This window comes from Saccopteryx bilineata, chromosome 4 (assembly GCF_036850765.1).
Source record: "Saccopteryx bilineata isolate mSacBil1 chromosome 4, mSacBil1_pri_phased_curated, whole genome shotgun sequence".
NCBI classification, from domain to species: Eukaryota; Metazoa; Chordata; class Mammalia; order Chiroptera; family Emballonuridae; genus Saccopteryx; species Saccopteryx bilineata.
This window is the reverse complement of record NC_089493.1, coordinates 180,528,253-180,549,444: the sequence shown is the minus strand read 5'-3', so window position 1 is coordinate 180,549,444 and position 21,192 is coordinate 180,528,253. Positions and strand designations below refer to the sequence as shown.

The following is a 21,192-nucleotide window of genomic DNA, read 5'->3' as shown; positions in this document are numbered from 1 at the left end:
GAATTTAATGAGCCACAAAACACACTGAACTTTCCTCTGTACCGTCCACATCTCGACTGGCATGGCCGTGGGCTGCTCCGCTGTATACACGGTGTTACGTCATCATCTGCGCATGCGCACATGCTGCCACATCATCCTACAGAAACTGGAAGGATTTTACTTTTATTTAGTGCAGATTTCACATTTCTATTGTCTTTAGTTGCTTTCCTGTGACCGGTCAAAAGTGCACCATGACCTTACAGACACACTGTATTCAGATGGTGATTTTTGGATCTTTTCTCTTTCCTTTGGATTGTTAAGATCATACCACTAGTGATCCAGAAGGGGGCAGCATAAGCCAACACTACCTACAGAAGAAACTAAACCATTCTCTGAAGGCTTGAAGTTGTCACTTTTCAAATTCCAGGATTGTGTTAAGATTGTATCATTGAATGGACTTATTTTAGAACTAAATTTGTTTTAAAAGTAGAGACAGATGAGTTCCAGTGTCTATGAATTCAGTGATGAGTCAACATAGGTAATACAAGTTTTAAAATGTATCCACTGAATAAATAGCTTCTATTTCCAATTGAAGCCCAATGGTTATAGAGTTTGTATTTTCACATAGGAATAGTTATAATTCTGATTTTTTTTAGTCCTTCAGAGCTGGGGTCTTTTTATGGTTTGTGTTACCTTGGGCAAATGATTTAAACTTTTTAGCCTTGGTTTACACATCTATAAATGGGTTTTATAAGATTCAAATGAGATAATCTATATAAAGTGGTTATCACTATGCCACAGAAGCTTTAGTGCTCAAATGTATTATGAGAGGGAGTTTCTAGTAATTTAGAAGCAAGTTTCTGCTAATAGGATGGAACAGAGGTGATGTTCAAAACGGATTCTTGAGAGAATTTCTAAAAATGCAGTGCCTTTCCAGAGATGTACGTAGCGCACAGTGTTATTTGAGTGAGAAAGTGGATTCTTAGTCTACAACCTTAGGCATAACCATCTTGAAAGGCAAGTCTCTCGTCGCCTTAGGATCTGAATGTCTGGAAGTTTTAAGAGTAAAATTATGCTCATATATAACACATTTAATTCCGTAACTCCTTGGGTGTTGTTTTTGCAAGAGTAGACTAACTATTCCAGGAGTTGGTGAACTTTTCCTGTAAAAAGGCCAAATAGTACACATTTTAGCACCGCCCAAACCGTCTTTAGCCGTGGGTTAATAATGGGTTGCTAACACCTATCTTCAAAGTTTCACTTAGAAGGTCACTGTGGTACTGCTTCAAAGAAATGACACATAGCCTAAGAGTTAGTTTGTGACTCAGGCATCTAAGAGAGTTCCCAGTGATGATACATGATACATAAAATATTTTACAGTGAAAATTTTTTACATCTGAAAAAAATTGAGAAATTATATAAAAGTACTGATAGGAAAAAATGTAATTGTTGATAATATTTTCACTCAAAGTCAGCCAGGTTTAGCCTTTTAGTATTTCTCTTTAGTTTTCTTTGGGGAGTAAGATGTATGCATGTATTTGTGTGTGTGTGTGTGTGTGTGTGTGTGTGTGTGTGTGTAAAGTATTTATCTACTTATTTTGTATTCTAAGTATAGCTTTGTCGCCATTTAAAAAAATTACTATGTAATGATAATTTTCTCAGGTCAGTCAAATTCTTTGTAGTCATTTAAAAATACAAAGGTTAAAAAGGACATAGAATGATCAACTGGTGAAATATGAACATTTTCAGATGAATAAAGACAAGTCCTTTGCCCGAGGTTGCACAGCCAGGGGACTTTAATAAAGAGAAATACTTAGTAACGGTGAAGTGTAAGAGAGGCGGAGTGGGAGCCTCATAGTGTTCCCAGGTCTGCGGTCAAGTTTTATAGAAATTTCAATTTACCTAAGTATGCATGCATACTGTGAACCCTGGGGCCGGGAAAGACATCTACTAAGAAGGGCTCCTGGTGGCTAACTGGGCTCAAATTAAAAAGCAGAGCCCAGCAGCTATTTCTGCACAGGGGCCTCTCACACAAATTGCACTTCACAGAGAGGCCTCTGCCCTAAACTGCCTGTCTCCGTGTTGAACTACCTGCCAGTACCGTGTTCCTACCATCCAAGCCAGCCCTTTATAAAGGAGTTCCTGGGGTCCTATTTCAACCAATAGGACTGAAACTTTTCCCATTCAATCAGAGCTATACATCTCTGATCAATCAGATCAGCTCTATTCAGACCAATCAGAACAATGCCTTTGGATCAATCAAACTGTGAGGATTTGGAGTCCTCATCTGCAGGAGGAAAGACCAATTAGGGAACCAAAGCAGGGATTTCTGTCCATATAAGCAAGTTCCCCTCTGGCTCAGAGAGCACACTTTCCACTGAAGACTGTTTCCCCAGCTAGAGCTGAAATACAGACGATGTGTTGCTAGAGCAGCCCAGCCCAGAGCAGACCAGAGCAGAGCAGTGCTGACTAACTGAAGCGGGTTCTGGCCCCAGGGCCCTCGGCCATCGGGGCAGCTTCAGGACCCAGTCGTGCTGTTTCCACAGCTGCACTCTAGCACCACAGCAGTGCTGTTTCCACAGTCATGTTGTGTCACTGTGGAGCTGTTTGCACTGAATAAAGTTTCCTTCTTCACCAGCCCCCAAACTGGGGATTCCTGTTGGTATGGAATTGACCGTTGGTTGATAATGCCAATAACCCAAGAAGCCTAAAATTAAACCAGCAAACTAGTTTTTTAATTTACAGTGATAACTCCATATGCCAAGGGGTCCATATTTTGGATTTTTAAAAAAATATATAAATTCATTCTCACTCTGTAGGAAAATCTGATGTTAATCAGAAGTATTGGTGAGTCCATGACCTGGGAAAGTGTGGCTAATTTTAAGATCCTCCTGTTGTTGTTTATTTAAGATAGATAACATACATATATGGAAAAGGCACAAACCATACAAACATTTTTATTTATTTTTTTGTATTTTTCTGAAGCTGGAAACGGGGAGAGACAGTTAGACAGACTCCCGCATGCGCCCGACCGGGATCCACCTGGCACGCCCACCAGGGGCGACGCTCTGCCCACCAGGGGGCGATGCTCTGCCCATCCTGGGCGTCGCCATGTTGCGACCAGAGCCACTCTAGCGCCTGGGGCAGAGGCCATGGAGCCATCCCCAGCGCCCGGGCCATCTTTGCTCCAGTGGAGCCTTGGCTGCGGGAGGGGAAGAGAGAGACAGAGAGGAAGAAGGAGGGGGGGTGGAGAAGCAAATGGGCGCTTCTCCTGTGTGCCCTGGCCGGGAATCGAACCGGGGTCCCCCGCACGCCAGGCCGACGCTCTACCGCTGAGCCAACCGGCCAGGGCCTATACAAACATTTTTAAATGAAAAGTCAATCTTCCTTTCATCCCTGTGTCCATTCCCAGAGCCACTGTTCTCTTGGAAGCTCTTAGTGACCAGCATCTTTGTGTTAGTTTCCTTTTGTGTCTGTAACGAATTACCAGAAACACAGTGGCTTAAAAGAACACAGGTTTGTTATCTCGTGGTGCTACAAGTCAGGCATCCTAAAATCAAGGTATGGGCAGGGCTGAATTCTTTCTTGATTCTCTGGGAGAGAATCTGTTTCCTTATCTCTTCCAGCTCCTGGTAGTCACACGCATTTCTCGGCTTGAGGCCCCTTCTCCCATCGCTAAAGCCAGCAATGTAGCATTTTCAAGTCTCTTTCCCTCTGATTTCTTCCTTCATCACATACCCTATCTTTCACATTTTTGTCTACTTCTTAGAAGGATCTTTGTGATTACACTGGGCACAGTAGCTAATCCCGCATAAATCTTTCTATTTCAAGATCTTTGACTTATGTTGCAAAGTCTCTTTTGCCATGTAAAGTAATGTATTCAGAAATTCCGGTGAATAGGTCATGGACACCTGTGTGTCTTATTATTCTGCCTACCATAGTCTCCCAACTGTTTGAGAGACAAATGATTCATTCTTCTTCTCTAGACCAGATTAATAATGTATTCTTATTAGTAAAAACATTTATTGATAATCTGTGTATACACACCTTCAATATTAATATATACATTTTGAAATGTATTCCTCCCAAATAAATGTTTAAAGGATGAAATTTAAATAAATGTAAACAGACACTTTCATTTCCCCCCTACAAGTGGACAGACAGCCTTACACCGTCACGGTCAGCACAAGCCCTCTTTGGAGACCACTGTTCTGGAGCCCACTCTTTCTCTAAATTCAATGCAAACCATTGTCCTGAACATTTCTTCTTGCATCCTTATTGCAACCATGCTTTGTCCATGGCACAACTGTGCTTCAGCTCCAGAATAATGAGGTCCTCAAGAACATGGTATTGATGTCAATCATACAGGTGCAAATTCCAGCTCAACCACCTACAGCCCTTCTGACCTTGACCAAGTTGCTCAAGCCTCCGAGCCTCAGTGTTTCCACTGGCAGGGTGGGATAGTGTCCGCCCCAGAGGGTTACTCCAGAGGACTCAATGTTCATTGGAATGTTAGTAATAATAAGATGTTAGACGAAAACCTTTTGTTGGGTTTGATCTCCTTACCTGTACTCGCTCAGCCCCTACTTCCTGATTCTTTCTTAGTCCAGTTACCCCCAGGTCTCATCCTTTGTAGGTCAAGTCCCTTTAATCCCTATCTTCATTTCCCAGGGCTGCAGTAACCGAACCATAAGCCAGGTGGCTGAAAACAACAGGAACTGACTCTGTCCCAGTTCTGGAGACTAGAAGTCTGAAACCAACACATCAGCACTTGGGGTAGTCCCAGCTTCTGGTGGCCCAGGGACCCTTTGGTTTCTGGCATCATCGCTCCGGTCTCTGCCTCCACCTTCCCAGGGCCTTCTCTATGTCTCTCTGTGTCCTCTTTTCTTCTTATAAGGACGCCAGCCATTGGATTCAGGGACTATCATAAATCTAGGGTGATTGCATCTCAAGATCCTTAACTAATACATCTGCAAAGACCCTCTGGTCTAAATAAGGTCACAATCGGAGGTCCTAGGTGGACATGAGATGGGGGCAGAGAGGGCAACATCCCATCCACTATAACTGCCTTCTCTCAGGATTGTTTTTCTTGCAAGTTTTGGGTGGTGCCTGCGTTTACCTGAAGGTGTTTGTGTCAGAACTCGGGGCCTTGAGGATGTGAGGGCCAGGAGCGCACAGACCACAGGCACTAACACCACTAGACTTGTCTAATCCACACCCCCTTGCCTTAGTGTCGCTACTTTTCACAAGGAAGAGAATCATCGATTTGTGTTTCTTGTTGCTGTCTGGTGCACAACACCCCACTGAGGCTTTTTGGCATTTTCCGAAGGAAAATAAAAAAGAAGAAGAAAAAGTGCTGTTTGGTATCATGCAGCAGTGTTTGTGTTTGCAAGATGTCTTCCCCCGTTAGACGATTCCAATTTAACATACAGATTAGCTCCAAAACAACCGACCCAGGCTGGCTCTTCTCTCTGATGGCTTCAATTTCAGGCTCAGCCATCAGAAATGATTATAGTTCATCAGGACTTTGACTGAAAAGGGGTAGGAGTTTTGAATTTTTACCTGCAATTTCCAGCTCTAGGGGATAATAACAGAGAGAAAAACAATAATAATAACTGAGTTGTAGGATATAAAAAACATGCCAACCTCCCCCTCGGAGTTTTATGCTCCTAGGCGTCCAGCAAGCCGCTCTCGCTGTCCGAGAGCTCTCTCGTACCAAATTATGAGCCTTACACACCCCGTCGCAGTTCTCCTTTCGTCTGGCATGCGGGGAAGTTTGGGGGACATAGCGCTCAGTTTCAGTAATTATTAGCTTAACTGCTTACGCCGTTCGGGCCTTGTCTACGTGTGGTCTTACCTTCTGTTTCTATCAGGAGTATTGCACATATGAGTTTTGCATCTTTCCTGAACATTTTCTCCTGCCTGCTTTTCTGTGACACTGCTCTTCTTTCCTGCCTGTCTGTCCTGCTTCCTTCTTCGCGCCCTCTGCCCACCTGATAAGTGCTGGGCTCCCCGGATGCGGGTTCTTCTCTGTCTGGACACACAGGTCTTGGGTTTCTTATACACTCAGAGGATTTTGAGGGCTTCCTGGATACCGATGACTCACACATCAGTATCTCCAGTGCAAACTTGATTCAGATTCAAATTCACTCACTGAGCACAAATAATGTGTCAGGAAGTGTTGGGGTTCCCTTGCTGAGCAGGCAGAGAAGGTCCCTGTCCTCATGCGGCTTGATTCTAATAGTTACCACTGAATGACGATGTTGGCCTGTGTGCCTCCCTCCGCCCACCCCCTCCAGCTGCCTGTGTATACCCCATCATCACACCCGGACTGTCAGGCTTAAATAACCCTCCGGTTTCCCTTCTCTAACGTACTGCAAGTTTTGCAAGGGTGGGACCGGGCCACATTCACCTCAGCATTATTGGTGTCTGGAACAGTGCTTGGTAGTGTCTCAGTACATTTCCTTGTTGAACTCAACTATCAGGTACGTATAATGACTCCACGCCTCAGCTTCAACTTCACGGTCTCAAGGACATGCTCCTTGAACCCTCCAGCACATCATCGTGATGATACGGTCCTATGATACCTTATACTATTTCTTCCCAGAATTTTGCATAATTACAACTATTTTTCAAATATTCACAGTATTTGTTTAAATGTGGTCTTCTGTACTAAGCTGTCAATCCCTCTGACAAGGTCAATGGAACAGCCACCGTAAGTGCTAAGCTTGTCGTGAATAGTCAGCGAATATTTGTTAGCTGGTAGAGCGACAAATGTCCCTGCTGCCTAAAAATCTTGAATGCCTTGCTGGGGCCTACAGAGAACTTAGACCCAATTGCTCGCTGGCCTAATACCTCACTCTACCTATCTGTAAAATGGAGATGTTCCTGTGAGAAAATGTTACCTAGCAGATGAGCTTTAGATTAAAAAACAAACAAACAAACAAACAAAAACAACAAGCATTCATATTTAAATTGTACCCCAGAAACAATGGTATGAAAAGATTAAACATATCCACTGAAATTCCAAATAAGCTTTGGAATGTCGATTTCAAAATGTGATATTTTGTTCCCCCGCAGGAAATACAAACATTTCTTCTTTTTTCCCTTCCCAGCCTCTGAGACAATTCTCGTGCACAATGAAGTTGAACCAGAACAGGTAAACACTTTTTGGGAAGTAGTTGAAGTGTATGACTGGGATTTTTAAAGTCTACAGTAGAGGTCTGTAGAAACGAACCCGGGAGAACAAATAACATCTAAGGTGCAAAATGCATCGCGTCTGTTCTGACCCAGCAAAGGCGTCGGCGCCCTCGTGCTCTTGGTGGGAAGAACACTAGTGTCGTTACTCCTCATTACTCCTATACATGCAGGTGCTTTGAAAAGCAAAAAGAACGAAATTACAAAAACATGGAAAACCATTGTGTGTTCTTTCTCTGTGGCCCAGGATGAGTGACATCTTGCAGACTCATCAACTGCCACCCTGTCCCATTTCTTTTCCCAGAGTACCCGTCATTAATGATTATTATTACAAAAGTGATTCGAGCTGCGTGAAGTAGAAACTTTAGGCGGTATAGACACAGAGAAAGGAAGAGTGAAGGACCCCTGTCCCTCCCTGCTTTTCCTCTCTCCTCTCTCCTGGGAGAGAGAGTGCCGCCCTGTCCCTACTGCTGAGCTGGAGAACGGGACTGGGGACCAGGCGCTGGGATATGGCTTTGCCCCCACAAGAGCGAGATGCCACCCGCCAGGTGGCGCTGCTCAAACATGTGGTGTCAGGACCCTTTCAGACTTACAACAATTAATATCGAGAAATTAAAAACTATATTTACTCATTTAACAATAAGAATAACAAACCAGTTATGCATTAACACAAACAGCATACATTTTATGAGAAATAACTATTTTTCCAAATGAAAACATATCAGTGAGGAAAGTGGCAGTGTTTCACATGCACGGAGCTCAGTGTCTGGCTCCGCAGGAGACAGAGAGGTCTCCTCCCTGTGGACACACCCCATCATCAGAGAGAGGGACCATCGCATCACATTCGTGTAACCTCTGGGAGACTCTGCTGTGTATCTCAGGACAGAATGACAGTCACAATGGCGAATGATGTCTCATGAAAATCATTTTAATGTCACGGGTCCCCTGGCTATACTTTGAGAACCGCTGTGGTGGAAAATGTGAAATTGAGTTCCATTTTCTCTTTCGTCCTGTTGCCTCTGGAAGTCTGAGTCAGCCGTGGGGAGGACTGCAAGGGCTGGGGAGAGCTCAGGGGACGCAGGAGGCCAGCAGCGTGATCTGACAGTGTGCACAGCTCACAGCACGGTTCTCTCCCACCTTCAGACCCCTGGGACCACAGCCCGCATGCCTGATGTCTAAGACTTAGCAAAATTTGGGGGGTCTGGGTAAATGTTTCTGGTTTTCAGAAGTGAAAGAACATTTTTTGGGTTTGTAAGGTTGTCTTATTTTGATTTTGAGACACATTAGGCAAAAGGGGACGAGGTGCATGAAGCCGCTGGTCGTTGGAGGGTGTGGTTGGGACGGGAAACTCACGTGAAGACGACACTCAGGAACAAGTGTCCAATCGTCTTCTCTGTGTCTCATCAGATAAGAGGGGTGGACAGCTTCTTCCTGCTGAAGATCATTGCATCCTCCCTGGGATTGGTGCTGTGTGCACTGATTGTAGCGTTTCTCCTTCGAGGTAAGGAGTCAGGGAGCCCTTTAGAGCTATCGGGACTCCAGGAGGACCCGGAAGGAGGGTGATTCTGCTTCCTGCCCCTTTTCTCCATCCCCCAGAGTCCCATTTCTATCATTGTCTCCATCCTGGTCAAGGAGGGGACAGGGAAACTCATTTTCTTTAAGAAAATAAAAATAAGAACATCTTCATTTACTGGACACTAATTCTATGTCAGTCCTGATGCTAGACTCTTGCTTGATGTTCCTAACTCGTTCCATCCTTGTTACTGCCTTCAGTGGAAAGAGCTATTGCTATCAGTGTCTTGGGGTGGAGGAAACCCCCGCTCAGCCTCCTCCTCTGGCTGGGATTGCCCCAGGAAGAGAGTCATGAAGGATCCCTGCTTTTCTTCTTTGTCCCCTTACAGCAGTGGTTCTCAACCTTTCTAATGCCGTGACCCCGCAATACAGTTCCTCATGTTGCAGTGACCCCAAGCCAAAAAATAATTTTGGTGGCTACTTCATAACTGTAATTTTGCTACAGTTATGATTCGGAATGTAAATACCTGATATGCATTATGTATTTTCCGATGGCTTTAGGCGACCCCGCTGGGGTCGCAACCCACAGGTTGAGAACCGCTGCCTTACAGAAAGATTTCTTAACCTGGGGCCCACACGCAGAACGGGGATGACTGGATCCCTGGAAACCATGTACAAAAGTACTTGTATGTTCTTATCTGCATTCTTCAGGGGCAGGGTCCAGAGCTGTCATTAAATTCTCCAGCTGGTCCATGAGGAACACTACAAAAAGGAGTCATGAAGAAGAGTTTATAGTTTTCATGCAAAGTATAGGCATGTGGCACCTGGTCTAGGTATAAAATGGGGGGCTTGTACTGTAGCCATTAATAGAAACTGTTTCAAGGTAGCAAATGAGGAGATGACTAGTAATCATCTCAGCCTGTTTGAGCAACAATAGTGAAACTTGTAGATTTTGAAACCTGCCCTTAGTGAACACTGCAAAGGGAAATTTCCAAAGGCATGTTAAGTTTTGGGTATTCTGGGTCTCATAAGGAAGTGTTTTAAAACCCAAATGAGTACTTGAATCGTGGGAGATTCAGATGCGAAGCAGCTTAATCCCATTGCCCGCGGTGTTGGAGCAACTTTGTAGTTGCTGTTCCCTGCCAAAGCCTGTCCCTATATTCTCACTTTTAGACTACCTCTGCTTTTCCTAAGGTAGTACTGGGCTTCACCCAACATTTCAAACGTCCTTGCGCAGGACTCTGCTTATACTATGGCCTTGTCTTTTCAGGGAAAGTCATGAAAACCAACTGCTTCCGAAAACACACAAGGTAATTCATCTTGCATGACTGATCTTTGTAATGATAGTACAAGGTGTTACAAATGATTAGATACTACTCAGTGGTTTAATGACTTGTGCTTGTGTTCTGATTAAATGCAGGGTTGGAGAGATGTGACAGTAGAGGTGAAAAAGATGTGGGGATTTAGCTCACATTAACCCCTGCCTTAATTAACACTGATGGTTGTCCAAAACACAAATGCACAGGCAGGTTGCATTAATAGAAGTATGACATGCAAAAGAAAGAAGGTGATATGCCATTCTATTCTGTGCTAGAAGTTCTTGGTTCAACTCTGGGCAACTTATTTTAAAAGGATATTCTTAAACTGGAGTTCATGGAGAGGAGAGTTAGCAGTATGAAAAATGAAAAAAACAGCCTGACCAGGCAGTAGCACAGTGGATAGAGCATCAGACTGGGATGCAGAGGACCCAGATTCAAAACCCCAAGGTCGTTGGCTTACGTGCAAGCTCACCAGCTTGAGCACAGGGTCACTCTCTTGAGCCCAAGGTCACTGGCTTGAGTAAGGGGTTACTCGGTCTGCTGTAGCGCCCCCCCCCCCTCGTCAAGGCACATATGAGAAAGCAGTCAATGAACAACTAAGGAGCTGTGACAAAGAATTGATGCTTCTCATCTCTCTCCCTTCCTGTCTGTCTGTCCCTATCAGTCCCTCTCTCTGTCTCTCTCTCTGTTTCTGTTACTCCCCCCTACCAAAAAAAAGAAAAGAGAAATGAAAAAACACATAGAATATCATTCCTGGGAAATTGCTTCCTCTACCCAATTAGACCATAAGAACAAGGGTTTTTTGGTTTTAAAAAAATATAGTAGTTTGAAGAGTCTCTGGAAAGTGGTTTTGGATATCTATCCTATTCTCTACCTTTATGGGAAAATGTGGTGTAAACTGTGACAAAGACCTTGCCTTTAACTTAATAATTGTATTGATATCACTGTATCTGTTAACAAATATTAACAAGTAGGGAAACTAAGGCTTAGTGACGTGACTTTCCAAGGTCATGGTTGGAGATTGTTTTTGGTAAATAAACACCTTTAGGTTGTGATTCTGGTTTTTTTGTTTGTTTGTTTTTTTGGGTTTTTTGTTTGTTTGTTTGTTTTTAACGTAGAAACCTCTAAATCCCTTATTAGAATAGACTGACAGAAGCCCTCTATCCCTTGTTTTCCTGTCTGTGAACTTGGACTGGATGGACTCCAAACCCTTTTAACTCTTACAGCCTCGGTCAGCCGTGTTGTAACTTAGCAGCATCCCTTTATTCCTGGTCGTGGTGGTTGCTGTCATCAGCCTCTTTTCTCTTCGTAGGCTGAACAACACTGGTGACAGTAAAAATGTCCTCGACGGCATGCAACACGGATGCGAAGATGAAGATGGTCTTTTCACACTATGAAGTGCCACTGTGTTTTAGAATGGAGGACAGGGGCGGGATGTGAGCATTGTCAAAATAAGTCTTAGAATGTTTGTTGTTGTTCCTCAAAGCCCCATCTATTCCACTGGGGTCATTGGGCCAGTCTTGCCTTAGTTTTATGAGTACTTTAATCTTGTAACATCACTGCTAAGCCATCTTCCATGTTAGACTCGAACACTTTCGGTGTTGACGCGCTCACTACCACACCCAGGGGAGTCTATTCAATCTCAGGGCACTTCTGAGACTTAGAAATATGTAAAACAAAGTCTGTCTCCAGATAGCATCTGCCTACCAGTCCTAGTAGAACTCATGGTGCTCACACATGTCTGATCTCTCTTCTACCTGGTAGGGCTACAGCTACTGGAAGGAGACCCCCATGTGTCTATAAATCACCTTGCCTCTGGGACACAAGTCTGGTCCCTCCCCCACCCTGGCTGCCTTTGCCTTGTATGCATTTGTATCTCCGCTTTTATGCCCAGCTGTCAGAGGTGGGTGGCCCCGCCCAGGCATGGCGTGAGCAGCACTGGGGCTACGCTTCATCAGGGATGCAGGAAGTGACGTGCACTCACACCGTAATCGGGGCTCACTCGTGAAACTCCTTGGTTTTCTATGACTTTCTGTTCACATTTGAATGTCTTTAGAGGGAACCACGGTGTCCCATCTTAATGCTTGCTTGGGGGATTTAATTTTGGAAACAACCACGAGTCCATCAGAGCACAATGTGGAGAACGGAGTGGACATTCAACCAGGGCCAGCGCATGGAAGTGGCAGGAAGGCGGTCCAGGTGTTTCTCTGAGTATGATGCACGGACGGTTGCTCCTCAGTGGGAACAGACTTGGTTAAAAACTTGCATAGCTAGCAGCATGAAGAACCCAGGGAGAGAGGAAAGCGAGCAGTTTTGAATGAATGAATGAATGAATGAATGGAAAGAATGTGCATCAGAGTGAGAGAGGCCTCTGGTTGGCCAGAAGTGTGGTAAGTCACCAGATCTTAAAGGAATTTCCTGTTCTACCTCCTGGCATGTCCAGGGCAATGCAGCAACAATGTGATAAGCATCAGTCTTTCAAAGAATCCGCCTTTTCTATTTCTACTCTCTTGATATTACTTTTAAGAGAGGGGGAAAAAAAATCAGTCTCATTACTTCACCGGCATGGCCTATAGATTCCTCACACAGACCCAGCAGTCAGCTAAAAACTCCCCGTCTCCGCTGCGCTCCCGGAGAACGGCCTGCCCAGAGCAGCGTGCCTGCTGGCTCCCTCTCTGGTGCTTAGAGCAGAGTGTCAGGCTCGGCTTCGGTGATGGGAGCAAGCAGCAGCATGTGCGGGGCTCCTTTTTTTTTGGCTTGACTTGCTCCCCTCTGTGTTAGCCTGCGATGCTGGAAATGACTTACATTTAGGAAGTGAGGGGGAAACGGACCTAGAGTCAGGATCAGGGCCTCAGTTTCCTCGTCGGGAGAAAGGAGTGGGTCTAGCCGGCCTCGTCCAGTCGGGGTCTGACCACGTGTGAGTCAGCAATACAGCCCCGCCTAACTCAGCGCATGCTCCCTCGCCACCTTGCGAAACACCCCGCGTGAGTCTGACCCAGGAGCAGAGCACCGCAGATGCGTCCAGAAGGAAGGTTTACGCCCCATAGAGAAGAGAGCTTTCTGTCCCGCAGGTTAGGCTACCTTCAGTCTCCTCCTGCGTATATTTCTGAGAGTCCTTGGTCAGAGTAAGGAGCATTTCAGGGGGCCATGGTAGTCCGTTAGAACTGGTACCGGCCTCCAGGCACCTCTCGCCTGCCTGGTCATTTCCAACCTTAGCTGAATGTTGCAATTACCTGGAGAGTTTTAAAAAATGCCAATTTCAAAGCCCTACTCTTTTTTTTATTTTTTTTATAAATAACTTTTTATTTTAATGGGGTGACATCAATAAATCAGGGTACATATATTCAAAGAAAACATTTCCAGGTTATCTTGTCATTCAGTTCTGCTGCATACCCATCACCAAAAGAGAGATCGTCCTCCCTCACCCTCTATCCAGTTTTTTTTGTACCCCTCCCCCTCCCCTTCCCCCTCTCCCTCCTTCCCTCCCCCCACCCCCCGTAACCACCACACTCCTGTCCATGTCTCTTAGTCTCGCTTTTATGTCCCACCAATGTATGAAATCCTGCAGTTCTTATTTTTTTCTGATTCGCTTATTTCACTCCTCAAAGCCCCACTCTTGAAGAGATTTGTTTGCATCTGAATTTTGTGAAAAATGCCCCAACTGGTTTCAAATTTCAGCCAGGGCTTGGAACCAGGGCTCTGGCTCCCTGGTTCTCCACGATGCCCTGCAGAGCGGCAGCCTTGGCCTCACCTGGAACTTGTTACATATACAGATTCTGGTTCCCACCCCAGATCTACTGAATCAGAAACGTTTGGGGGAGGGACAGGGGGAGCCAGCGATCTGAGTTGCGACAGGCCCTCCTGGTGACTAGGATGCATGTTCACCTCAGAGAGAGATTGTGGTGCTATCATCCCTAACAGGAGGATGGAAATTTCCAGAAGATTCTCCCTCCCACGAGGGCTCTGGTGGTGGGTGTGGCCACACCAGGCGCTGCGGCAAAAGGGGGGGGAGTGTTGAGATAGAGGCCGCCTGAAGCAGGCGTTCCTTTCCGCCTGGACTGCAGCCAGCTGCTGGGCTCTGCCCACGGCCTCCCTCCGGTCCCTCTCCAGCTTGTTCTCCACGCTGCCATGACCTCTGACTTCCACCCACCCCAGAAGAAGGCCAGGTGACAAAGGCCGATGACTACAGAGGCCAGACAGCTGAGACAGACCAGTGAGGTGGTGGGGAGCTATGCGGCCTGTAACCAAGTGGAATGGGTGTGTCCACTTTAAAGGCATTAACATGCAAAATTAAAATAATGTCCTGGGCAAGCAACACGTGGCCATGGTGTAGAACAAGGCGACCAGTCTGAGACGCAAGGTCCAGGGGCTGGGTTTTACCAGATGATGAGTTAATCAATATCTAATTCTTATACCCAAGAGTCTCCTTGAATCTCCTTGGTCAGAGGTGGTTGTTGATGCGACTGTCCCTCTTTTCCTCTCTGTGCTAACAGGATGAATTGGCAACCATCTACCAGCAGCTTCCTAGCAACATCTACCATGTGTGTGAGTGTGAGTGTGTGTGTGTGTGTGTGTGTGTGTGTGTGGTGTTGGGGTGGGGGTGTCAGGAGAGAGACTCGCTTCCCTTAAGGAGTTTAAAAGTAAATGAGACAAAACGCACGTGGGAAATACAACTGATGGAGACGTGACTGGAACAGCTGACGGTTACGTGGAGGGCCCGCAAACCTGGAGGATGGGCAGCAACCTGGTTCCACAACCTTGACCTTCACCTTTCTAGGCTGAATCCAAGGTAACACCCAGCCCTCGTGGAGCATTTGACATGCCCTGGGCACTCTAAGCATTTCAAGGTGATTTCTCATTGAATCCTCACAGCACACCCTATGGACCAGGCATGTAATTCTTGCTTTCGGAGCTGAGAAAACAGAAGTAGAGATAGATAAAGGAATTTGCCCAAGGTCACCTGAGCCCAGGCCCCTGTGACAGAGCCAAGCCTTGAACCGGGCCAGAAGGACCCCGCACCCTGAAGGGCCCAGATGGATTTTTGTTTACCCAGATCCCTGGCGGCCTGAGTGTTTTGATGCTTCTCCAACCCCCACCCCTTTATAGTTCAGTCTTCCCTTGTCCACAGATTATTTACTCAGAGTCTTATTTGCATCTGTAGGGGAAGCGGCAAGTGGAGAACCTGGCAGGAAATGTAATGAAGCCAGGTGGGACACATTGAAACGGGAATGTGTTGAACTAACTCACGAAGAGCTGAAGCCAGCTGTCAGCCAGCTTAATGAAAGGTTAACAGGAGCGCGGCGATGGGCAGCTGGGGAGGCTCTTTGTCTCTCCAAAGAAAACAGAAAGTTGAGCAGTGGGCTCCCGGGCTGGAGGCAAGAGCAGAAGGAGGAAGCCACTTGTAACCAAAAGGCTGGGTCTGGAGCCGAGCTCCATTTAGATTTGTAAACAAGTCACCGTCTTAAAAGAAATAAAAGCGCTGTGAGTCCTCAGCTCTGAGAATCAAAGGACCAGGGGGAACCTGCTCCCGGATAAGATGAATGCTGATGCCGGCAGGAGGGAGCCTGGCCAGCACCAGGGGGGGCTGCCCACAAAACAAGATGCGTTCACCGTCTGACTGAGCTGGAAAGGTGGTGGTCTGAGTTGCATGCTTTATCCGTGATGAAGGAGTAGTGTTTCTGCATGTGTCTGTGTGTGTGTGTGTGTGGGGGGGGGGATGAGTTACCCCAGGCTACGCAGGAGCAGAGAGCTAATCCATGTACCCTACACCTGACTCTGCGGCCAGGTGATGAACTTGTCCTTGGATGTGTCTAAGTCCATCTGGCGATGCCTAGTACTCGCCCTTCCTCACACCCAGTAGGCTCTTGTTGGAACCTGCCACTCAGCAGTTCTTTTCCCTGAACTACCTTTTCCAGCACATCCTTGACCCCGTGATGGCTGTCACTCCCAGAAAGAGGAATTAGAATGAGGAAGTGCAAAGCTTGCGTGCTTGGTTGCCTTTTTTTTTTTTAAGTACCACCATAACTAAGGTGACCTCTTGTCCCAGGTTTAAAACTCAAAAGAGTCCCTCCCAGATGCTGGGAACTCCCTTAGTCCTAGGCCCACTGGGATGGCTGGTCAATGTAAGTTTATAACTAAACTGGATCAAAAGCAATAACCCTCTGAGTTCTTCCATTCATAGCCCCTGCTCTGGACATGATTACAGTGATTATGTGTGTGTGCGTTTGTATGGGTGTGTGTGACTTTGCAATTAGACCAAAGTGGAAATTAATTTGTTGGGATCCAGCGTTAGAAAAGACCACTAAATCTAGGTTCTAGATTAGCAATTTTCAACCGGTGTGCTGCAAGAATTTTTAAAATGTGCAATACCTGACTATTTAGTCAGAGGCACTGACCCCTTTTCCCTTAGATTGTCAGATAAAAAAATGACAACAGCCAACACAACAATAGCCACGTGTTGTGAATGAATCAAAATTATACCTATTTTTTTGTCAGATCAGCAAAAAATATATTTTTTTGGTGTGTCGCAGCATTTTAGTAATTACTTTCTGTGTGCCATGAGATGAAAATGGTTGAAAATCACTGTGCTAGACTCTGGCTATAAAATAAGGGGCTCAGACCAGCAGGACTGTCATCAAGAGGGGGGCATGTTGGGAATGCAGAAGGTCAGTCCCCACCCGAGACCCTCAGAACCGGCATTTACACAAGGTCTCTCTGTGATTCGCGAGTACGTTCAAGAGTGAGAAGTACTGATCCAAAGCACTGATTTTCAAACTTGGCTGCACACTGGAGTCATGCAGGCAGCTTAAAAAATACTCGTGCTCGACTCCCCTCTGAGGTCTTGATTTAACTGTCAGGGGAAGACCGGGCCTTCAGGCATCTTTAAAGCCTCTGGGGAGATTCTAATAGGCAGCAGTGTTTGTAAACCACCTCTTCAGGGACTGTAGCTTTGCACCAGAAAGCCATGTTGCTCATGAATCAGGAAAAACTCTTGGCCTAAGTTACAAGTTTATGTGGGTCTAGTACCCCCACATGAGCTTGCTCAACAAAATGATGGGTAACATTGCTCAAGAAGATCTGAGGACACTAGAGAATGACCTAAATGCCTCCAGTACTATGGATGAGGCCCGTTAAAGTAATTAAGACCAAGATATAAGGCAGGCACACCTTGTTTTATTGCCCTTTGCTTTACTGCACTTCACACATGTTGCATTTTTTTTTTTTTTTTATAAGTTGAAGGCAAGACCCAGCACCAGCAAAAGGATTATGACTTGGTTTATTGAGAGACTCGCTGCATTGCCATGGTCTGGGATCCAACCCGCAGTATCTCCCAGGTCTACCCACCTGTATTTGGTCTGTAGAAAGTAATACTGAGAAAGCAGAAAAGATAAACAAAGAAGGAAGGGCTGGGGGTCAAGGTGGCGCTCCTAATCTGTTCAGAGATGTCAGAGGGATAATGAGATGACACCAAGATTTTAAGAGAATCATGATTTCCATGTTAAGGCAGAAATAAGTGACATTTAAGGTGCAACTGTGAAAAGGATAAAGTGGCAAGCTTTGTGGCAGAACAAGGAACTTGGTAGAAAGGTCAACCATCTTCCCTCTTGGACCTAAATATTGATATAATGGGAGAGCCTCCTCAGGGCACAATTAGTCATTGTCTCAGTAAGATGGTATTTAGCTGCAAGTAAAAGAATGCTAAAAAGTAGTGACTTAATTAAAGAATTACTTCTCACCATTAGAAACCTGGATTTAGACTGTTTCAGGGTTGGTTCAGCAAAGATAGAAACTAGAGTAATGGCCTGACCTGTGGTGGCGCAGTGGATAAAGTGTCGACCTGGAAATGCTGAGGTCGCTGGTTCGAAACTCTAGGCTTGCCTGGTCAAGGCACATATGGGAGTTGATGCTTCCAGCTTCTCCCCCCTTCTCTCTCCCTGTCTCTCTCTCCTCTCTCTCCCTCTCTGTCTCTCTCTCTCCTCTCTAAAATGAATAAATAAATAAATAAAAAAGAAATTAGAGTAATGGAAATACCCACTTCCACATTTCTATGCTGTTTCATACTTTTCTAAGCATTTTTAAACAGATAGTACTTAGTGTAGGAGGAAGGGCCTATCTCCATTTTATTTTACTTATTTTTTTTATCTAGAGATTAAACTTAACGGGAAGACATTGATCAATAAGAGCACATAGGTTTCAGGTAAACATCTGTCTAGCATTTGAACTGTTCATTGCGTTGTGTGCCCATCACCCAAACTATCTTGATTTTATAGAGGAGAACAATGGAAACAGAGAGAGGTGAAGCAACTGGGTTTCCACCATAGTAAGTGATGCAGACTGGAATTAAGTGTCCTGCCTCCTCCTCAGGCCAACGGCTTCAAGTCATCCCAATGGGGTGCCTACTATGCACACCTAGCTTTGCACTTGGACCTAATAACAGGGCGAGTAGTTATCGCTTACACAATCTGAGCACTTACTGTGTGTCAAGCACTACCCTAAGCACTTTACCTGCATTCTTTTATTGAATCATAACAATCTCTCTATGAGGTAGTTGCCTGTTCGATCCCTCTTTGACAGACGAGGGAAGGCAGGCGTTGATAAAGTAGCAGGCTAGTCTGCAGTGGAGCTGGGATTCAAACTCTGGGGCAGCTCCCAAACCCCGGGCCCTAACCCCTGTGCTCTGGCCTCTCCTGGAGTATACAGTACCGTGGTGACTTCTTAACGATCCTACTCCTGTGTATAGAAAAGACTATACCACTGGGAGCTTTAGGTCCCCCCCCCCCCATCACCTTAGTAAGATTAGGCGTTCTCTGACTCTTGTCTGCGACTGTGAAGGACATGGAGCCAGAAGAGTCTTTGGGCCTGGGTGTCACATTCTTAAAGAGCCTCAGGTTGAGGCTGACCTCCACATGAGGCCATATATTCAAGTACAGAGACTGAATGACTAGCATCGAATATTTAAAGTACACCACAAATTTGGTTTCTTCCCCTCTTTTTAAAAATATATCTTGAGAGCCCTGGCTGGGTAACTCAGCTGGTTGGAGTGTTGTCCTGATGCACCAGAGTTGCGGTTAGACCCACGGTCAGGGCACGTACTTGAGTCAGCCAATGAACACATGAATGAGTGGAACAGCAAATCGTGCTCCGTGCAGCCATGGAGGCGCTGTTGTTAATTCGCTCCCCAGCCCCCGTAAGCTCAGTGTTGTAAGTGTACCTTTACTAAAACTTGTTGGCAGGACCAGTGTACTGTAAACTCTCTCTAAAATCAATCAAACATTTTTAAAAAATAAAAATAAAATATACCTTAAAAGACTTAAAAAATGCCAAAGAGGAAAGAAGTGGTCTGGGCCCAGCTCTCCTGCAGAGAACCCTGGTCCCACCGTCCTCTGCCCGGCTTTGCCCTCATGCTGTCTCTTATCTGCGTTCCCCGCCCGGTTTCTCCCTCTTCCCTCCATTGTTTCTTCCCCTCCCCTCGCTGCTGCTCCCTCTGCGAAGCCCTTATCTCCCTTCAGCAGCTCCATTCGCTGAGTTCTAGCTATTTTTCTCCTGAGTTGGAATGCCTCCACGTCACTGTAATCTGTACCCCTGAGGTTTGGATTTCAATCTCTTCCCAAACTCAATCTCAGGCTCTTCTTCACTGAGATGAAAAAAAAAAAAAAAAAAAAAAAGGCCTGAACGAGATGATACAACCTGCCGATTCTTCTGGTTCGGGGGTCAAGATGATTAAGAGTCTTGTTTCACCTTCAGACCCCTGCACGCAGTGGTGAGAAATGTTTTATCATTAATCAAAGACTCCCATCAACTAATGCTGCAGCCTCCCACCACGGCTTCCTTTTGTTCTTTTCTTTAAAAAACAAAGAAACAAAAAACTATTGTTGGAAAATTTTGCAACACTGTGTGTGTAAAGAGCACAGGTGTTGGAGTCAAACTGGCCCAGACCCTGAGGCTGGTCTTGCTGGGCTGGGTGGCTTCTTCAGTATCTGCTTCATCATCTAGAAATTGGAAGTAATAATTGGACTATTCTCGTAAGGAAGCATTAAATATAGCAATGCCAATCAATAAAGCAGTTGGCACAGTGCTTGCACAGGTACGTGCTCCGTACCTGGTAGGCGCTGTTGTTAATTCACTCCCCAGCCCCAGCAAGCTTAGTGTTGCAAGTGTATGTTTACTGAAATTTATTGGCAGGACCAGTGTATCCTTCTTTTTTTTTTTTTTTTTTTGTATTTTCTGAAGCTGGAAACGGGGAGGCAGTCAGACAGACTCCCGCATGCGCCCGACCGGGATCCACCCGGCACGCCCACCAGGGGGCAATGCTCTGCCCCTCTGGGGCGTCGCTCTGTCACAACCAGAGCCACTCTAGCGCCTGGGGCAGAGGCCAAGGAGCCATCCCCAGCGCCCGTGCCATCTTTTGCTCCAATGGAGCCTCGGCTGTGGGAGGGGAAGAGAGAGACAGAGAGGAAGGAGAGGGGGTGGGGGTGGAGAAGCAGATGGGCGCTTTTCCTATGTGCCCTGGCCGGGAATCGAACCCGGGGCTCCTGCACGCCAGGCCGACACTTTACCACTGAGCCAACCGGCCAGGGCCAGTGTATCCTTCAATGAGGACACCTCCAGTGCACTTGGAGAACTGGAACCTTGAATCTGCAAGCTTCCAGTCTATCTCAGAAGCTGTGCATTCATCCTTTTGATAGATATGTGTATTCCAAACTGCCCTCTTGATGTTCTGCTTATCTGTCAGACCTCATCCTTACTGGACTAAGACAGAGGAATTCCAAAAAGCTGACAAGCCGCCCCAAGGAGGGGCTCTGGACACACCAGGACTTTTGATTCAACACCCACATGCTCGAAGCCCCCCAAGGAGGAGCATTCCGGACATACCAGGACTTTTGCCTCAGTATCCCCTCAGGCTCTCCCAAACACTATATAACTCGCCCCTAGTCTGTAACCTGGTGCACTTCTCCTGGAGGAGTGCCCTGGCAGGTCTTTCTCCTCTAATAAAGCCTGCACATCTGGTGATCGAGTGCTGTCTCACTCTTACACCCTTGATCTGTGGTTCTCGTTTTGGAGAGCTTGAAAATCTTGGGCTTTGGCCGGGTAGCTCAGTTGGTTAGAGCATCATCCCAATATGCCAAGGCTGTGGGTTCAATTTCTAATCAGGGTACATATAACAGTCAACCAATGAATGCAGAAA

The 21,192-nt window shown here is 46.0% G+C and overlaps 1 protein-coding gene across 2 annotated transcripts in view; it reads left to right on the top strand.

The window, feature by feature from the left end:
* Window positions 1-20,929, top strand: part of LOC136333649 (T-cell immunoglobulin and mucin domain-containing protein 4-like) — a 49,199-nt gene extending 28,270 nt beyond the window's left edge. Inside the window, exons 6-10 of one of the 2 annotated variants that reach the window (XM_066273110.1) lie at window positions 7,095-7,138; window positions 8,584-8,677; window positions 9,959-9,998; window positions 11,320-11,443; window positions 20,740-20,929. In XM_066273110.1, coding sequence (XP_066129207.1) covers window positions 7,095-7,138; window positions 8,584-8,677; window positions 9,959-9,998; window positions 11,320-11,404 — 263 coding nt within the window. In that variant the 3' untranslated portion in view covers window positions 11,405-11,443; window positions 20,740-20,929. Of the gene's footprint in view, window positions 1-7,094; window positions 7,139-8,583; window positions 8,678-9,958; window positions 9,999-11,319; window positions 13,423-20,739 lie in introns of those variants that run through there. The other variant, XM_066273109.1, reaches the window with a different exon arrangement.
* The last annotated feature ends 263 nt before the right edge of the window (window positions 20,930-21,192 follow it).